At 48.7% G+C, this 15,664-nt stretch overlaps 6 protein-coding genes across 6 annotated transcripts; 3 read left to right on the top strand and 3 right to left on the bottom strand.

The window, feature by feature from the left end:
- The first annotated feature begins 1,579 nt into the window (after positions 1–1,579).
- BKA55DRAFT_676150 (uncharacterized protein) lies at positions 1,580–2,411 on the top strand. The gene is made up of 2 exons (XM_046198090.1): positions 1,580–1,621; positions 1,669–2,411. Exon 2 carries the CDS (start codon positions 1,701–1,703, stop codon positions 2,241–2,243), a length of 543 nt encoding a protein of 180 aa, XP_046048290.1. The 5' UTR covers positions 1,580–1,621; positions 1,669–1,700; the 3' UTR covers positions 2,244–2,411.
- Positions 2,412–2,845: 434 nt separating this feature from the next.
- BKA55DRAFT_728539 (uncharacterized protein) lies at positions 2,846–4,002 on the bottom strand (the record flags this gene model as incomplete). The annotated part of the gene is made up of 1 exon (XM_046201181.1): positions 2,846–4,002. The coding sequence occupies one exon, from the start codon at positions 4,000–4,002 to the stop codon at positions 2,854–2,856; it is 1,149 nt and encodes a 382-aa protein (XP_046048291.1). The 3' UTR covers positions 2,846–2,853.
- Positions 4,003–4,448: 446 nt separating this feature from the next.
- Positions 4,449–7,439, bottom strand: BKA55DRAFT_378316 (uncharacterized protein). Its single transcript, XM_046185939.1, has one exon. The coding sequence runs from the start codon at positions 7,009–7,011 to the stop codon at positions 4,540–4,542; it is 2,472 nt and encodes an 823-aa protein (XP_046048292.1). The 5' UTR covers positions 7,012–7,439; the 3' UTR covers positions 4,449–4,539.
- A 1,950-nt stretch (positions 7,440–9,389) lies between these two features.
- On the top strand, positions 9,390–12,516 carry BKA55DRAFT_378325 (kinase-like domain-containing protein). The gene is made up of 5 exons (XM_046185940.1): positions 9,390–9,600; positions 9,665–9,693; positions 9,744–9,861; positions 9,919–10,066; positions 10,115–12,516. Exons 1-5 carry the CDS (start codon positions 9,556–9,558, stop codon positions 12,421–12,423), a joined length of 2,649 nt encoding a protein of 882 aa, XP_046048293.1. The 5' UTR covers positions 9,390–9,555; the 3' UTR covers positions 12,424–12,516.
- A 425-nt stretch (positions 12,517–12,941) lies between these two features.
- Positions 12,942–13,641, bottom strand: BKA55DRAFT_690616 (increased loss of mitochondrial DNA protein 1; the record flags this gene model as incomplete). Its single annotated transcript, XM_046199528.1, has 3 exons — positions 12,942–13,234; positions 13,288–13,426; positions 13,504–13,641. 3 exons carry the CDS (start codon positions 13,639–13,641, stop codon positions 12,942–12,944), a joined length of 570 nt encoding a protein of 189 aa, XP_046048294.1.
- A 568-nt stretch (positions 13,642–14,209) lies between these two features.
- BKA55DRAFT_512697 (terpenoid cyclases/protein prenyltransferase alpha-alpha toroid) lies at positions 14,210–15,593 on the top strand (the record flags this gene model as incomplete). Its single annotated transcript, XM_046187828.1, has 4 exons — positions 14,210–14,806; positions 14,853–14,898; positions 14,946–15,247; positions 15,300–15,593. 4 exons carry the CDS (start codon positions 14,210–14,212, stop codon positions 15,591–15,593), a joined length of 1,239 nt encoding a protein of 412 aa, XP_046048295.1.
- Between the last annotated feature and the right edge of the window lie 71 nt (positions 15,594–15,664).

The raw sequence follows: 15,664 nt of genomic DNA on the forward strand, positions 1-15,664 counted from the left end.
ACCCGACCCGGGAATTGCATGGTGATAGGCTAGTCAATTCATTTTACGGTGATTCCAAGCGGAATATCCGATAACAGTGAACCAATCTTGAACTTTTCCAATGGTCGGATCCCTGTCACTTATCTGAGATGTCATATTCGACATAGTTGCTCGGAGATCTTGGCAACGAGGCTCATCTGCCGTACTATGAACAAGCAAGCACTTTCGACGAGAAATAATCACTGTGGTCGACCTTCTTCAGGAAGCTGAGTGTCAATTTGATTGTGCTTTCTCTGAAGCGTGTGCTCCAGCCGTGGCCATTACGCGCCCGCGAAACAGCTTCATTATTTGGTATTCTGCTTTTCATGAGATTAATGGATGCAGCATCTCATGCTCCTGGAAGTCGATACGGTTGAGCCATCACAAGTTATTGTCTCTGTTAGTTATCATATTCGGTGACTAAAGTATAAGAAGAATATTACACTTTTGAAGGGGTTGACTCAATTAAAAGTGTGCTTCAACAGATGCAATATGTAATGCTCTCAAAGGCCAAGGCGACCTGATGCTCTGTTTACATATGTGTCAGAGTATTCTATAGGGACATCCATATGGAAGCATTAATATGAATGCCAGGATAGAAGACAACCCGTTAGAGAGCTTATTCAACACAGTCACCAATATTTTAGAGTTGGCCTTCATCTTCCCCAACCACCAAGCGGTTGAGTACTCGTGGCAAAGGTGATTATGACAGTGATGTACCTCTTTTCGAAGTCCACTGTGGAAGCTTGGTTGCAAACGCTCCTTTATTGGGCTCAGCAGTATTGGTCATTGGTTGTGTGCACTGGCATTGTTGTAAAAGAAAGCACGAAACAGATCCCAATGGTTATCGGGAACAAGGAACTGAAGAAACTATGCATACGGGACAATATGAAAGCTGCCATCAAGTTGTCTGACCTACTGATGAAGATATGCATGTGTCAGGGTATTCTGGTGTTCTCTTGATAGAATTACGACTGAGGGCTTTTGCTATCAAGTGAGGCAGACCTGGGGATGTACGGCTAGAAGAATGGGGCTGTTCATATCAGGCGGACCGTTGCTATGGGCTTCCTGTTAATAAAACGCGCGATGCCTTAACTCGGATATGTTTCGCAATGGATGAGGCTGAGATAGTCGGTCTAGCCATCAAAGTCTCTGCTATTCCGGCAGTCCTGCTAGCTCCCATGGTGCCGTGAAAGCGACCACTTCTCTGAATCGCGACGACAAGAAGTCGAACTCGGAACGGCTATCCAGTAAGGGATTTCAACAGCAAGATTGTTTCATACGTATTGCAGTCAGGGCGTTCATGGCTTAGGTTCTTCAGATCATCCTCGCCATTGTCATGACCAGTCTTTTACGGATATATAACCCCGAGCCCAAATCTCATGGAGTGGAAGGGAGGACGTAAACAACATAAGTTCTTGTCCATCCAGTAAATCACGTTAAAAAGTGGTTAGGCCCGGTCGGTCTGGGAGTCTCGTGGCGGCTGCAGGCAGTGTTGTGCCGGTTACACAAGGTCTGGCCTTGTGACGTAACTTGCTCACACTTCAATCTCATTTCTCTAGTCACAATTAAATCGCTTAACTTTCCTTCACTCTCCTCAAAAGTGAGCTTCTCCTCATTGCAAACAGAATAACCTGCTAAGCCGACAAGGAATTCAAGACGTCCAGCTATACACGAGAAATATGGGTTGCACCAACACCCTGCGTATCTCTTCTTCTCTCCACGAAGCCGCGCTTGCCGTGTTCAAGATCACCGAATCCAACAGCCGGATCCAGCAACTTCAGCTCGACCAGGCACTGGCTATCAGACAAGTCGTCGAATCATTCGATGAAACCGTTGACGAGTTTGAGGTGTTGACGATTCACCTTGGCAGTGTAACCGCCACGAAGTCGTACTTCTATCAGGTCCAGCAGCATGTTCGCTCAGTCCGCCGACTGCAAAATGAGCTCAGAAACACTCTCGCATCCATCACCGAAGCCGACAGCAAATTTGGTCAAGAAATCCGGTCCAACTATGCCCAATTCCTCAGTCATATTTCTGGCTACAGTGGCGATGACACTCAAGCCCTAGCATCGCTCAGCACCATTACCGGAAAATTCGACGGACTCAACTTGCAACAACATCAAAGACTTGCAACCATGCGCGATCAGCTCGATAGCTACATCCTCGTCTTGGGCAAGATGGCGGCCTTGAAACACGGGTTGGAGGAACAGGGGCTGATCTGACAGACATTGATTGAGTGTGGAGCTTCGTCATCGCTCGGCATTGTCCATAAAGGCCCCGTTGTGAATGATTGGGATGTGCCTTGTATGTATTAGGAAAGTAGGACGGAAGACTCACCCAACCCTTCGACAATACGAGAAGATCGTTTAGTTTTTTCGAACCAAGTAATCACATCATGATCGAATCTCGCTCGCCACCAAACGCCCTTCAAGTTACAGCCACTCGCTGGCTCATCTGAATCCAGCTGCAAAAGAGTGTAACAATGGCTTTAAAATTAATTCTCTAAACTGTACTGACTTTAGACACCACTTTGGACGACGGTCCAACCTGTCTTCAATGAAGGTGGTATTAATCAATGTCCAGTCAATATTTTTGCTCACGAATAGTAAGCCATTCTACAGAAATTAATCACATGTTGATATTCTTTCCTTTTATTTCTTTTCTACTTGTTGTAGTGGTTGATTTTTCTGTCCGTCTGGTCTTTGACTTGAACGGCATGGCCCAATCCGGCTTTCGCTTGATCAATCAGCGACCTCGACTCTCATCTCTTTCACTGGGCATATTTATCCAGCTTTTGACGGGGTAAGACCATAGCCTGTGGTCCCTTGGCTTCTATGGAGCTTTATAGTAGAAAATCTCTTCCGTCTCCTCTACTCGATGCCTCCTCCTCCTATAGCCGACGAGGGTCCCCTTTGGTGTTGTCACAGGTCCTTTCACGGTGGTTGAACAAGGTTCCGATTTCCATTTCGTTGTTGCAGGCAAGGTCCCTGATGTTGGCCATTTTGTTGTCACAGGCATAGATGGCTTTGAGCTTGTCTTGAGGCTTGAGCCAAAGTTTGTTGTAGAAGGCATAGATAGCTTTGAGCTTGACGAACTTGACTCGAGCCTTAAGTTCCATTTTGTTGTCGAAAGCATACTCTTCTTAGACTGGATATGCTTAGGTGTGGTCTTTGGGCCTGTCTTTGGAGTGGTATTTGGAGTGAGTTTTGGCGTCAACTTTGGTGTTGTCTTTAGATTGGGCTTCCATGTTGAAAGCTTTGTCAATGTAGATGTAGTTGACTCTGGAGCGGTCTTGGGTGTGAGTTTCGGCGTCAACCTTGGTGTTGCCTTCACACTCGGCTTCCAAATCGTCGGCCATTTTGTTGATTTGGTCATAGTTGATTTTGGAGTGGCCTCTTCAGTGATATCAGGTGTCATCTTTGGTGTTTTCGGGCCGGACTTCCATGTTGATGACAATTTGGTTAATTTGGGCAGAGCTGGTTTTGGAGTGGTCTTTGGAGTGATGTCTGATGTCCGTTTGGGCGTTGCCTTTTGATTGAACTTCCATTTCGTTGTTGCATATAGAGATGGCTTTGATTCTGTTGCTGACTTTCCCCCTTTTTTCCATTTTGTCGTTGTAGGCACAGCCGTGGGGAATATGGCAGACTTAGACTTGGATGACTTTTGGGACTTGATTGTTGTTGTAGTTTTCAACTCAGCATCTTTACCCTTGCTTGACGAAACAGAGGCTTTTGACGGAATCATCGACGCCTTGATGGCTGAGAATGAGCGACTGATTCCATTCTTTAGACTGGCTTTGTTGGCCTGCAGTTTCGCCGAACCGATATGCAGATTGTCTAGAGAATTTGCAGGAGATATGCTGGCATCAGATATGCTAGCTTCAGATATGCTGGCATCGGATATACTGGCTTCAGATATGCTGGCTTCGTAGATGCTGGACTGATCCCAACGAGAGGGTTCTTCCATTTCTTCTGCTCCCATCTTGTTCTCTTTTCGGCTTGTGGGATGTTTAACTTCTGTTGTGTTGGGTGGGATGGGACGATCTTGCCGCCGACATTGGCCATTCTTATACTTCGCAAAGGGGGCAAAATAGTCACAATCTAGGTTTAATTCATGCTGTGGCAACTATTGGGATATTTTAACATAATGTCTAAAATGTTAACTGAGTGCGTGATTCGTTGTTGGAGTTCATTGTCAAAATCTTATCTGCGATCCTTCGGTTGGTTGGTCAACCTTATTCGATACGTCAACGAGCAAGGTGAAGACATCGCATCAAATACAAAAAAAAAAAATTCGTTCACCGTGAAAGGCAGCACAGACAGTTCCTTACATCCAATAAGCCGTCGAAAAATTACGCCAGCAATATTACGCAAACTCGCAGGGCGACCATCCTGATTCATCCGGAAGTTCAGAATAGCTTCAATAAAGGCTTATATTAATCATGCAACGTGGCTACGTACGAAGAAGACCCAGCAAAAGGTACACTAAACAAAGTTTTCAAGTCCTCCCCCAAGGGGCTCATCTACGTCCCTGCCTTGGTCTTCTCACAGCAGATCTTTTCGTCGTTTTGGCAGCGGAGTTGGTCTTTGAGACTCTGGCGAGCCGGTAGACGTTCAATCTCTTACTAGCACCGCACTTCTGGGACTTATTGCCCTTGCAGGCAACGCTACACTGCGATGCTGGAGCTTCAATGCTACCATTGGAGGGTCCCTTTTTGCTGCAGTAACAGTCCTCTCCGTTCTCGAGTCCCAGGTAAGGATATCCTTTGCTGGAACAAAATTTGGAGCAAACATTGAGAGACATCTTCTTGTTTGTTGTCTTGGCATCTCCTAAGGCGCGAGCGCCTTTCCCTTCAGTATAGCACCCGAGGTACTTTGGTGGGCTGTCGAGAGCTTCGAGACTGGCAGTGGGAGTATAGAGTGTATTGTTCCAAATGGATATGCGATTACCAGCACCACATTTCTGGGAGGAATCTCCCGCACATGGCATTCTGCAGTCGCCATCTGGTGCAATAGTGGCCTGCGTCTTGGGCGAGTAACCGCAGTAACATTCCCGTCCGTATTCCATTCCAAAGAGGGGGTAGTTGAGTTTGCTGCAAAATGAAAAGCACGTATCAAGAGAGACAGCAGAGCCTGTGAAGGAGGCACTCGGAAGTGTCCGCCCCCCTGACCCTCCATCTGTGTAACATCCTGTCCATAGAGCGGCTCCATCGAGTGCCGTGATTGGTCCTGTGGGCTGATCGGGTTGCTTGATTTTCCATACACTCAATCTATTGCCTGCACCGCAGTAGCTGAATATGTTGCCTTTGCACTGCATCGAACACTGAGATATATCGGTTAGGTTGGAGCCGCCATTTGTTATATCGTTGCCACAGTAGCATTCCTGGGAGTATTCTGTGCCGGCATATTTATAGCCGCCTGCCTGACAGAATGCAACGCACTTCTCATTTGTCATACCAGTCCCGTCCGCCGTGCTGTCGGATGATAGTGCCCTCCCAGTGTTGCCTTCAGCGTAGCATCCATAATATGTAGCCATGCCTTTTGAGATTTGGGTCTGGCCAACAATGAGCTCTGCTGGTGGTGTATATGAGGTGTCGTTCCATATTGTGAGAAAGTCTGGTCCTCCACAATATTGTGTCATGTTGCCTGCACAAGTCATTTTGCGCGTTGATGTGCATATTGAGGCCTTAGTGTATGATGCACCCGATGTGAGCGCTCCCGCACAGTAACACTCTCGGCCATTCTCCATTCCAGCGAGTGGATAGCCCTTTTCTTTACAGGTCGTTGTGCAATACTCAATAGATATACTATTTGAGGTCACAGCAAACTTGTTCAAGGTTCTGCGGCTGCCTTCAAGAGCGCAACCAACGAAAGACCAGGAGCCAACCTTGTCCCCTATAGCAGGATCAAACATAGACCCGATGCCAGCATCTCCAAGGTTGTTAATGGATGGCTTTGCGTCGCATACTACCTTTGACGCTCGGCCAGGTCCACTGAAAGGTTTGTTGCACCCAGGAAGGACATCAATCATGCCTCGAATGGGTTCGTCAATCAGGGGCGCCATCTCTGGACAATTGTCGCTAAAGTATGGTGTTTGTGAAGCGGCAAGTATAGGACATTTCGAGATTGCTCCTCCGATGCCGTCGTTGTTGATACATTTTTTAATGGCAGTCGCAAGAACAGTCGGATTCCAGCCATTCAGGAAGTCGCCGTGAAACGCGTAGCCAGTAGTGTCTCCATTCGCAAACACAAATCGGCCACCTTTGCTTTTATCGATGTTGTTGACCCCGTAGATGACCTCGAAGAACAGATGAGGGAGCTGGCGTGGATGGCTCGGGGGGCAGATGCCATTATCTATCTGGGACATGTAGGCAACGTGGCTTTGATCAGATTGGTAATCCTGTCCATTCCAGCATGATTGGAAATGGATCTGGGCTCTCATGCCGTTATCACAATCTGTCTTCCACATATAGTTACGCTCTTTTGAAGGCCCTGAGCTATCCAAGCATGCGAAACTGACTCGGTCTGCCACTGGACGACCTGTGAATCTGGAGTTACTGTATGTTTTTGTCTTCGAATCATAAGATCGAACAAAGTTGTCTCCGGATAGCATCTTGAATCCAGGAGGAAATGGCTCGATGTTTGACCTGTTCTCTCCACGCCCGAGGTAGTATATCACAGTCCCACCGTTTGGAACCATCTCGAAACTCCCATTCGCATGCTGGTAGAAGAGTTGGGGTGTCCAGTAGGCCGATTTATCGTCCTGGACCTCGCAGGAAGTACACCTTGAAGCCTGAAGGCTGTAAAAGGTGGAGTCAATGTTGATATTGCTGGCGCCAGAGAGCTTGTGGACATGTGCTGAGAAGGTTCCCGGGGCAATGATGGGGTCAACTCGGCCAGTCTGTATGATACTGCACGACATGCGCCAGTATCCGTCGACCCAGGCAGCGAGAGCCAACAGCCCGAGGAAACCATTTGTGTAGTTGACCATCTTGTATGCTCATGTAGTGGGTGAGGTGGAACAAGGAAAGGATATTGGCAAGGCCTTGTTCAACACCCTTGAGACGATAATGTTGAGGCTTGGGAGGACTGCTGGGACTGAACTGATCGGGACATGATCGTCTCAAATATAACGCTCAGAACAAATTTAGCCAGGAACAACGCCCTAATAAACTGACTTGTCAAACGGGAAGGCATTCGGATTATACCCGTTTTGGGTGCCCTTGAGCCTCAATCAAGGAAACATAAAAAACCATGCGCCGTAGTATGAGATACAATGTCACCAATGGGGTCGATAGTGGACATGCATTCGCAATTCCTTGGTTTCAATAGCCCACATTCCAGTGACAGCCTCTTATGAGTCGTGATTATGAGAGACTAAGCTTTGTTGAAGCTGTCTGGCCAAGTCTGGATAGCTTCAGGAAACCTTAATCCCGAGTCGTGGATGGGCGCTACTGGCGCAGGCACCCGTGGTCGCATGATGGCTGCGCCAAAATCGAGAGCCCAGGAAACCTTATTGCGACGGTGTGCTTGTGGTCTTTGGCAGTTAGTGTGGGTGCCTTTGTCCATAAACCCATTTTCGCTCATCTTTTGCATACCAGTCATGATTTGAGTTCCATCGGCTCATTCACCAAACGACTTTTCTCCGGCTAGGAATCAAGAGGGGCAATTGAGTAGCGACTCCGATATTATGCTGACATTACAAATGGTTTGACGGAGTTATCTGACATCTAGTGGTGGGCTTGTCATATTCTATAGATACTCACACATTCAAAGAAACGTTCCGCCACGGACCGGAGGCATTCTCGTGAGTCCGTTGCTGTAAATCCACTACGTCTTTTGGCACGCTTCATATCAGCCAGTTCTGCATCCTGTTGACTGGGACAAGAAAGGAGGGCATGAACTCGCACGTCGCCAAATGACTAGTAGTTCATAAACCAAGCGTCATAATGTCATTGCTAAGATAATGGCTCCGAAAGTTGTTAAACAACCCAGTCTTGCCGCACCGGGACTAGTATAATCGCCTATCGAGCTTTGTTTGTCGGGTTGTTACTAGCGATACCCGGGTCTCAGCCATATCATGTCACTTGATACAGACGCAGCATCTTATTGATACGTAAAAGACTGTCATCGACGTCAGATAGTGGAACTTCCTTCCTCTAGGTCTTATTTGAGACATGCACCACGAGGGGAAGCAATGAAACCTCGCGCAGCTTCAGTTCGAGAAAAATGAGACTTGGACAGACATAAGTTATTCCAGATACAGGGGAGCTCCGTTGTTGATGGATGCGTAGATACAATAGTCTGTCAGTAGCAGGTTGCCGCTCGTCAGTTTGTAGCATAGGTGTCTGTAATAACAGTCAAAGCGCCCGCCAGATCATCTCAAGCATCCTTTCACAAATAATAAGGACAGATTTGATGGTGATCCCAAAAAGCATCAATCGGACGATACATGTTACTCATTCGGCCGACGACAACGCGCAGTCCTCTTGAAGGAATTGTTTCAATCATCTGAAAGTCGAAGAAGCAACCTCGCATTGTAAAGACATCCAATAACGTGGCGAGGTGATGTCCCCTGCATGTTTTGATTAAAGGGCCTCAATCCCATCGTCAGACGAATGGATATCCCCTGTTCGTGCTTATCCCCTTGTCCAAGGTCGTAGCTATCCGCTTTAAGGAGTTGACCGTTGGACAAAAAGCATGTTCCACCATGCGACGAGTTCCGATCTCTAAGACTCTGATGAATTCTTCGATTATAGGAGCTGGAGACGGTCAAATTGATTATCTTAGTTTTAGAGTTGTAGTAATGGCTTTCCATGACCTACTAGGCTGGGCCGTCTCCGCTGCCTTGAATCCAGCAATTTGGGGGACGCTAACTCCTGTTGACGTTTAGGTAAGGTACTTGCTGGCTGGTGAACTGATGCTGGCGTCACAAGTACCCCTGCTCCAACCAACATCCAATCTCCAGCTCCCAAAATATTTCCCCAAACCTTAACTTGCTCCGTACAACAACTGTTGTCACATCACCTCACCTGCAAGAGTTTCTGCTTCCCCTTCTTTCCGCTTGTTATGTTTATTTCCCGTGTCATTCCCTCGACTACATCCTGGAATCTCTCTCGGTCGCCGCCGCGGTGCATTGTTTGACGACTTGCGAATTGATTTCACTTCGTTGGCCGTCCCCGTGTCTCACCGCAACCAAATGATTGAGCAGCGAACGAAACGAAACGAAACGTTTATCACGACCTCATTGAACGCAGCGAGTTTAATAATACGCGATCCTTGATGACCTCCTCAGAATACGACTATTAATCTCCTTACGAGTCTGTCCTTACCACACTTAATTTGCAGCTTCGACCATTCTGCATGTGCCATCACAGTTCTCAATTGATACGTTACTGCCAACGGGACCCTTTCCCGTCATCCTTCCGCTACCGCTCGACGTAAACCGATAACTGCGGGTTCCTCACCGAACGTACACGACCTATACTCGGTCTCCCTCCTCGCGGCGTGGCCAGGCGGCATCCGGCGCGGAGGGATGCAGGCCTTGAAGGGACAAGCCGAGCTTGTGCGCAAGGCGAAGGTACGTTGTTTGGGCGAATCCTATTGCGTCTTCTTGATGCAACATGCAGCCTAACACGTAATAGCTTGCTCGCTCGTATCAGGAGCTTCTCGAGTACGACCCTTTGCCCTCCCAAATGTCGATTTGCTAATCTCTGCTCGTAGCGAATTCGCGAGCCATGACCTCAAATCCGTTGGCAACTACGCTCTTGGAAGACTGATCGGGAAGGGATCTTTCGGGAAAGTCTACCTGGCATCGCATAAACTGACCAATGGCTCCAAGGTACTTCAACTCTAGCACAATGCCGGCTTGTCCTCGACGATAGCTAACCCGTATAAGGTCGTTCTCAAGTCCGCCAACAAGGGCGACTCGAACCTTGCACGAGAAATTCACCATCACCGGCAGTTCATACATCCACATATTGCAAGATTATATGAAGTTATTGTCACTGAAAACATGGTCTGGATGGTTCTCGAGTATTGTTCTGGTAACTATTCGCTCGCCTCTTTTTTTACTAACGTACTGACTTTCACAGGCGATGAACTCTACAATCACCTGCTCGAGCACGGTCCACTCCCCGTTCCGAAAGTGCAAAAGATCTTTACACAGCTTGTTGGCGCGGTTAGCTATGTTCACAATCAGTCCTGTGTCCATCGAGACCTCAAGCTTGAGAACATCCTCTTCGACAAACACGAAAACGTCAAACTGGTCGACTTCGGTTTCACAAGAGAGTACGAGGGGAGGACCAACCACCTACAAACATTTTGCGGCACGATCTGCTATTCTGCACCCGAGATGCTCAAGGGCGAAAAGTACGCTGGTGAAAAGGTTGATGTTTGGAGTTTAGGCATTATCCTTTACGCGCTACTGTGCGGTGAACTTCCTTTCGATGACGATGACGATAATATTACCCGGACCAAGATTCTGAGCGAAGATCCCAAGTTTCCTGATAATATGCCCCCCGAAGCCATTCCCTTGATCAAGTCGTTATTATCGAAAAGGCCTCTGTTACGTCCATCGCTGCCCGAAATTCTCTCCAATTCATTCTTGGCTGAACACGCCCCAACACAAAGAGCCATTCTGGATGTTCAGCAACCGCCCCCTTTCTCGACGCCTTTAGAGAAGGATTGCTTACAGAGAATGCGAAGTGCTGGTGTCAATATTGACGGAGTGATCGAAAGTGTCCTGGCACAGAAGTGCGATGCCCTGGCTGGCTGGTGGACTCTGTTGTTGGAAAAGGAACAACGTAAGATGCAGCGCAGGGAGAAGAAGAGAAGAGAAAGGGAGATCGACAGCCGCAGCATTCGACGACTATCCGCGGCATCTAGTCGCCTAGAAAGAATGGCTCCAATCTTGCACGAAGTTGACGAGGCGAACGGCACGGGACGGCATTTGAGACTTGAACCGTCAAACTCCCGGAACAGGGGCAGGAGCGAGCGACGAAGCGCGCATTACGTCGACTATGTTGTGACAGATCTTCCACAGCTTCCAGAAGTTGGTAGGGATTCGGGAGGAATGAATGAAGATGGCGATCATCCTCCGCCACCTGTTGATAAAGACTCGATAAGGTCCGTGTCGACATCTCGCCAGCGCAGGCCTATTCCGCCACCTAAGGAGGGCATGATACGCAGTGCTCGGTCTCGAGGCTCTACTCTTCACCTTGTCACGACTTCGGACGCGCTGGCTTCGAATGCTAGTGACGAGCATCATCAGCAGAACGGCCATGAGAGGCCACGACGGAGACCTAGCCAGCCACTTATATCCCACTGGAAGAACATGACACATTGGCTTGTTGAAAGTGCAACAAGAAGAAGACGTGGTCACGCCAGACGAACGAGTCAGAGCACCCCTGATCTCCACAAGAAGGAGGGGAGCACGGCCAGCAGTAAGGATGGGAGTTCGCGACCACAGACAAGCAAATATCCTAATTCAACCTCGCCGGGAACACAGCCAACTGCTTCGCTACCGAAGGGAGTTGTGGCTAACGGCCAGAAGGCCTATCAAGCTGGAGGCAGTACCCAACGAACGGCGTCGGGAAGTCTAGCGTCACCAACAATCCCGCCACCTAGGATCGCGACGTCGTACAAACGACAGTCACTGTCCCCTTCTCCCCTTACGCCGAGATCGACTGTTAGGCGGTCATCAGCTGGACTTCGGGGCCGAAAATCGACATCATCCTCGGTATCCTCTGTTCGATCCATCCATCATCACCATCACTCCCATTCCAAGGCGTCGTCTACGAGTTCAGCTGCTTCATTCTCCACTTCGATGTCGAAGACACCTCTTCAACGAGGTCACTCGCCACACCACTCAGTCAAGGTGCTTCCAGCAACGCCCACGTCAGTCGCCTTCCCATCGAATATTCGTCTCGTGCGAGCCACTCCGCCGACCCTGAATATGTTCAATGAAGGCATGCCATCCGAAGACCCCCCACAAGCTCCAGGTTCGCCTAACCCTTTTGCATCAGGCATCATGTTTGCCAAGCGAAAACGGAATTTGTTCAAGGGCCCGACGCTAAACAATTTTGGTGGGCCCTCTCAAAGCCAACGTAACAGTGGCTCCGGTTCGCATTCCCGCAGCGCTAGTGCCTCTGGCTTGGGACGCCGATCTGGAGAAATCACGATTCAAGAAGAAGACGAGGGTTCAGAAGACGACGACGATGTCGAAGAAGTTGATGTTTTCAGCCCGGTGATAGGCGGTCCCGGGGAGAGGATCGAAGAGCAGATCTTTGAAGAGAATGAACCTCAGCCGAGCCTAGAACCAGCGCCTACTATCATTCAAAACAAGTCAGAAGGCCCGACATGCACATCCACAACCACTGCCGGGAAGGCACCTGCGACTTGATGACAATTCTCCTTGAGAAAGCAGTTCAACGACTTGACGAAGTATACTAGATAATTACCTGGATGACGGAGGTGGAATCGGTTTATTACAGTGTCCAAAAGCTCTGCGATACAATGCTGTTTGTGTTTCTGTTTTTATTCGTCTCTCCGATTCTCCAGCTTTGCTATTATTCATTAAACCATTGAATGGTACACAGCCCCTTATGGATACCTCTTTTTGTTATATACGATCATGGAACGATAGAGCTTAACAGACTATTATTTATGTGTTTGCAAATCAACTTGCGTTGCTTGTCTCAGCAACACGGTTTAGGTGAGAATCTGTCAAGTCGTTCACTTTGTTTCTTGACTTGTTCGGTCTTTCTGCAAGATCCTGAGCCTGATGTGACTGTCACAGCATGGGCCGCTTGCAAATATTCTCTAATATCTGGGTCTTTCGTGCGTTTCGTTGTCTCGTCCCAAGAACACTGTACTCCAATTGCTCCCTAGTACCATATATTTGTGTAAATAGCCAGTCTCCTATAGAGAATGCGAGTGGCTTCGTCTTCGAGACTTCTTGCTCAGTATCGCATCTCGCTCTTCGCGCAATGTAATCCAAACCCAGAACCATGTCATTGTTTCAATAAAAATGAAGGTAAAGAATAGGCGGTTCTTGAGCATGTCACCACCCCAGCCAGCAGGGCGATATGATGGGTTATACGAGCTCGGATGGGAGAGGTGGCCGCGAGAGGACTTGTCGTACATGGGGGATGATGGGCCAAACAGGAATATGTATGCAACGAAACCGAGGGAGAGGAACGATCGCAGGGGTGCTGTGTAACAATTAGCGTCCATCATGGGTAGAAGTAGGCCATGGAGTGCCAACCTTGTGTGCCCCAGTGGAAAATCAGGCAGACTTCGTCGGGCATGGATAGGGATACCAGATCACTAAAGCCAACAAAGATGAGGACAGCAGCGAGGAATGCAAGAGGAGGGCTTTGCAGTTCAAAACCTCCTGCTAGAGGCTTTATGATAAATCGGGTCAGCTGAACCAGGCTTCGGAGACGGTGCGACCAGCAGCGATGCTGTGATGGAGACTCACCATTCCCATACTTTCTCCTAACATGAACACAAGCGCTTGCTCATTGATGGAGCTTGGATTGGTGATGAAGAAGTATGCGAGAGTTAGATGAAAAAGAGAGACAGAGGTTATAATCGTTTTAGCGGATATGAGTGCCATTGTTGCGCTTTGTTTCGTTGGTGATGGTTGTCTCGATGTACTTCGCTCGTCAAATCGTGCCGTATCGGGTGTCGCAGGATGAAGCTGTCGCCGTCGCAAAAGAAGGGGAAACTGACAGCAGAGAAGGAGGGGCTCAAGAAGCCAAATACAAGTGAGCTGGTGCTTAAAGGAATGGAAAAGAGAAGACCCAGCTGGAAGGTGTCCGGGCACTTGATCAACTTCTGGTCACGCTGGATAGCTTTTGTGAAAACCAAGCCAGGGGTTATGCTATGCGTCACCCGCGCATGATGGGGTTTGCGGGCCGCTAATCGCGGCTAGCGAATCCGCTTGCAGGAGCGTCTCGTGGCGTCGCAGGGCACCTGTGGCGGTGCTTATGGCTGACGTCTGAATGCCCTTGTTTGAATTGGTCTCCACCTTGTCCCTCCAGCTGTGAGCTTGTTGGTAGGACTCGGACATGCAGGTATCTTACCCAGCAATGCCTTCAATTTGAGCAATTTTAACTGAAGCCATTCACATTGTTTATTGGACAAATATACGACTTTTAAGGTTGGGAGTCCGTTTATCTGGTATGTCGGAAGCCAGTAGTCCCGTGCTGGATAAGCAACAGCACATCAAATATTGGCAGCGCTGTCATAAAACGTATCTCCCATCTCCTTACACAGCCTACGACTCGACCCGCCTTACTTTCGCTTGCTTCATTGTTTCGGCGCTTGACATTCTGTCTGTTCCGCTCACTAATACTGAACGCGGTGCTATCCGTCGGTGGGTTCTCAGTCTGCAGCATCCAGAAGGTGGCTTTTGCGGAAGTTCAACGCACGCATTACCAGGTCAAGAAGCATACAAGGGCACAGCAAATATTGCAGCTACCTTCTTTGCACTCGTGCTATTGGGTCTGGCGGCTGATGGCGAGGATGAGGCGAGGTCAGCCTTCAACGGGGTGGACAGAATACGATTATTGAAGTGGCTCAAAGGGCTTCAAAGAAAGGATGGGAGTTTCGGACAAAATTTATGGGACGGAGAGATCATGGGTGGCAGAGATATGAGACACAGCTATCTAGCGAGCTGCATTCGGTGGATGTTGAGAGGAGATGTCAAAGAAGGCGATGAGGGCTGGGTAGAGGATTTGAACGTTGATGAAATGATTGCTCACATCAAGAGAGGCCAGGTACGTTATACTTGCTTAAGTGATGCCGCCTCACTGACTGTCTCAGACGTATGACGGTGGAGTGGCAGAATCGTCGCAGCACGAATCCCATGGTATGGTCTCTCGACGCATTGTATACTCGCATAACTCACCTCTCTAGCTGGATATGCATACTGCGCAATAGGCGCGCTGTCACTCTTAGACAGACCACTAGACTCGACGTCGCCGCATCCTCCCGAGGAGGCGCTGAAACGGGGCGTCCCGAATCGTGAGGGACTCCTTCACTTCCTCGCCTCTCGCTCTTTCGCCTACCTCGCCAAGGAAGAGGAAGAGGATGAGGTGGAGGATAACTTTCTTGAGTCAAAGGCTGGTGAGCTCGACCTTGGTCATATCGGATTCAATGGTCGATGGAACAAGAAGGCCGATACGTGCTACTGTTGGTGGGTTGGCGGTACGCTTGCAGTAAGTTTCTCATGCCTTCTTGGACAGAGCACAACTCTTACACGTCTTCCAGATGCTGGGGAATTCTCCCATTGTCAACGTCATTCCTTCGCGACGGTATCTTCTAGATATCACACAACATCGCATCGGTGGGTTTTCCAAGTCCGTAGGGGGGCCACCAGATATGTACCATTCGTACCTCGGTTTAGCTGCATTGACGACCATGGGCGATGATGATCTGAAAGAATTCGACGTGGGTCTATGCTGCAGTCAAGAGACGACGAGAAAAATACAAAAGGCAAGGGATGGACTAATAGAGAGCACGAGAGGTAATAGGAAGGCCTGGTGTAACGATGGCTTCTGGTAGAGCCTGTATTAAACAGCGCCTATAGCATTATGTATATATAATGTAACTCACTGCTTCAATCGGCAAACGTG

Source organism: Fusarium redolens (genome assembly GCF_020744475.1).
Source record: "Fusarium redolens strain MPI-CAGE-AT-0023 chromosome Unknown BKA55scaffold_9, whole genome shotgun sequence".
Classification (NCBI taxonomy): Eukaryota; Fungi; Ascomycota; class Sordariomycetes; order Hypocreales; family Nectriaceae; genus Fusarium; species Fusarium redolens.

Bases quoted from the DNA above. Each gene is read 5' to 3' on its own strand.
- BKA55DRAFT_676150 (XM_046198090.1), top strand. From the start codon at position 1,701: ATGGGTTGCACCAACACCCTGCGTATCTCTTCTTCTCTCCACGAAGCC.
- BKA55DRAFT_378325 (XM_046185940.1), top strand. From the start codon at position 9,556: ATGCAGGCCTTGAAGGGACAAGCCGAGCTTGTGCGCAAGGCGAAG. The intron at 9,694-9,743 runs GTACGACCCTTT...CTCTGCTCGTAG, and splicing joins TCGTATCAGGAGCTTCTCGA to CGAATTCGCGAGCCATGACC. The intron at 10,067-10,114 runs GTAACTATTCGC...TGACTTTCACAG, and splicing joins GGTTCTCGAGTATTGTTCTG to GCGATGAACTCTACAATCAC.
- BKA55DRAFT_378316 (XM_046185939.1), bottom strand. From the start codon at position 7,011: ATGGTCAACTACACAAATGGTTTCCTCGGGCTGTTGGCTCTCGCTGCC.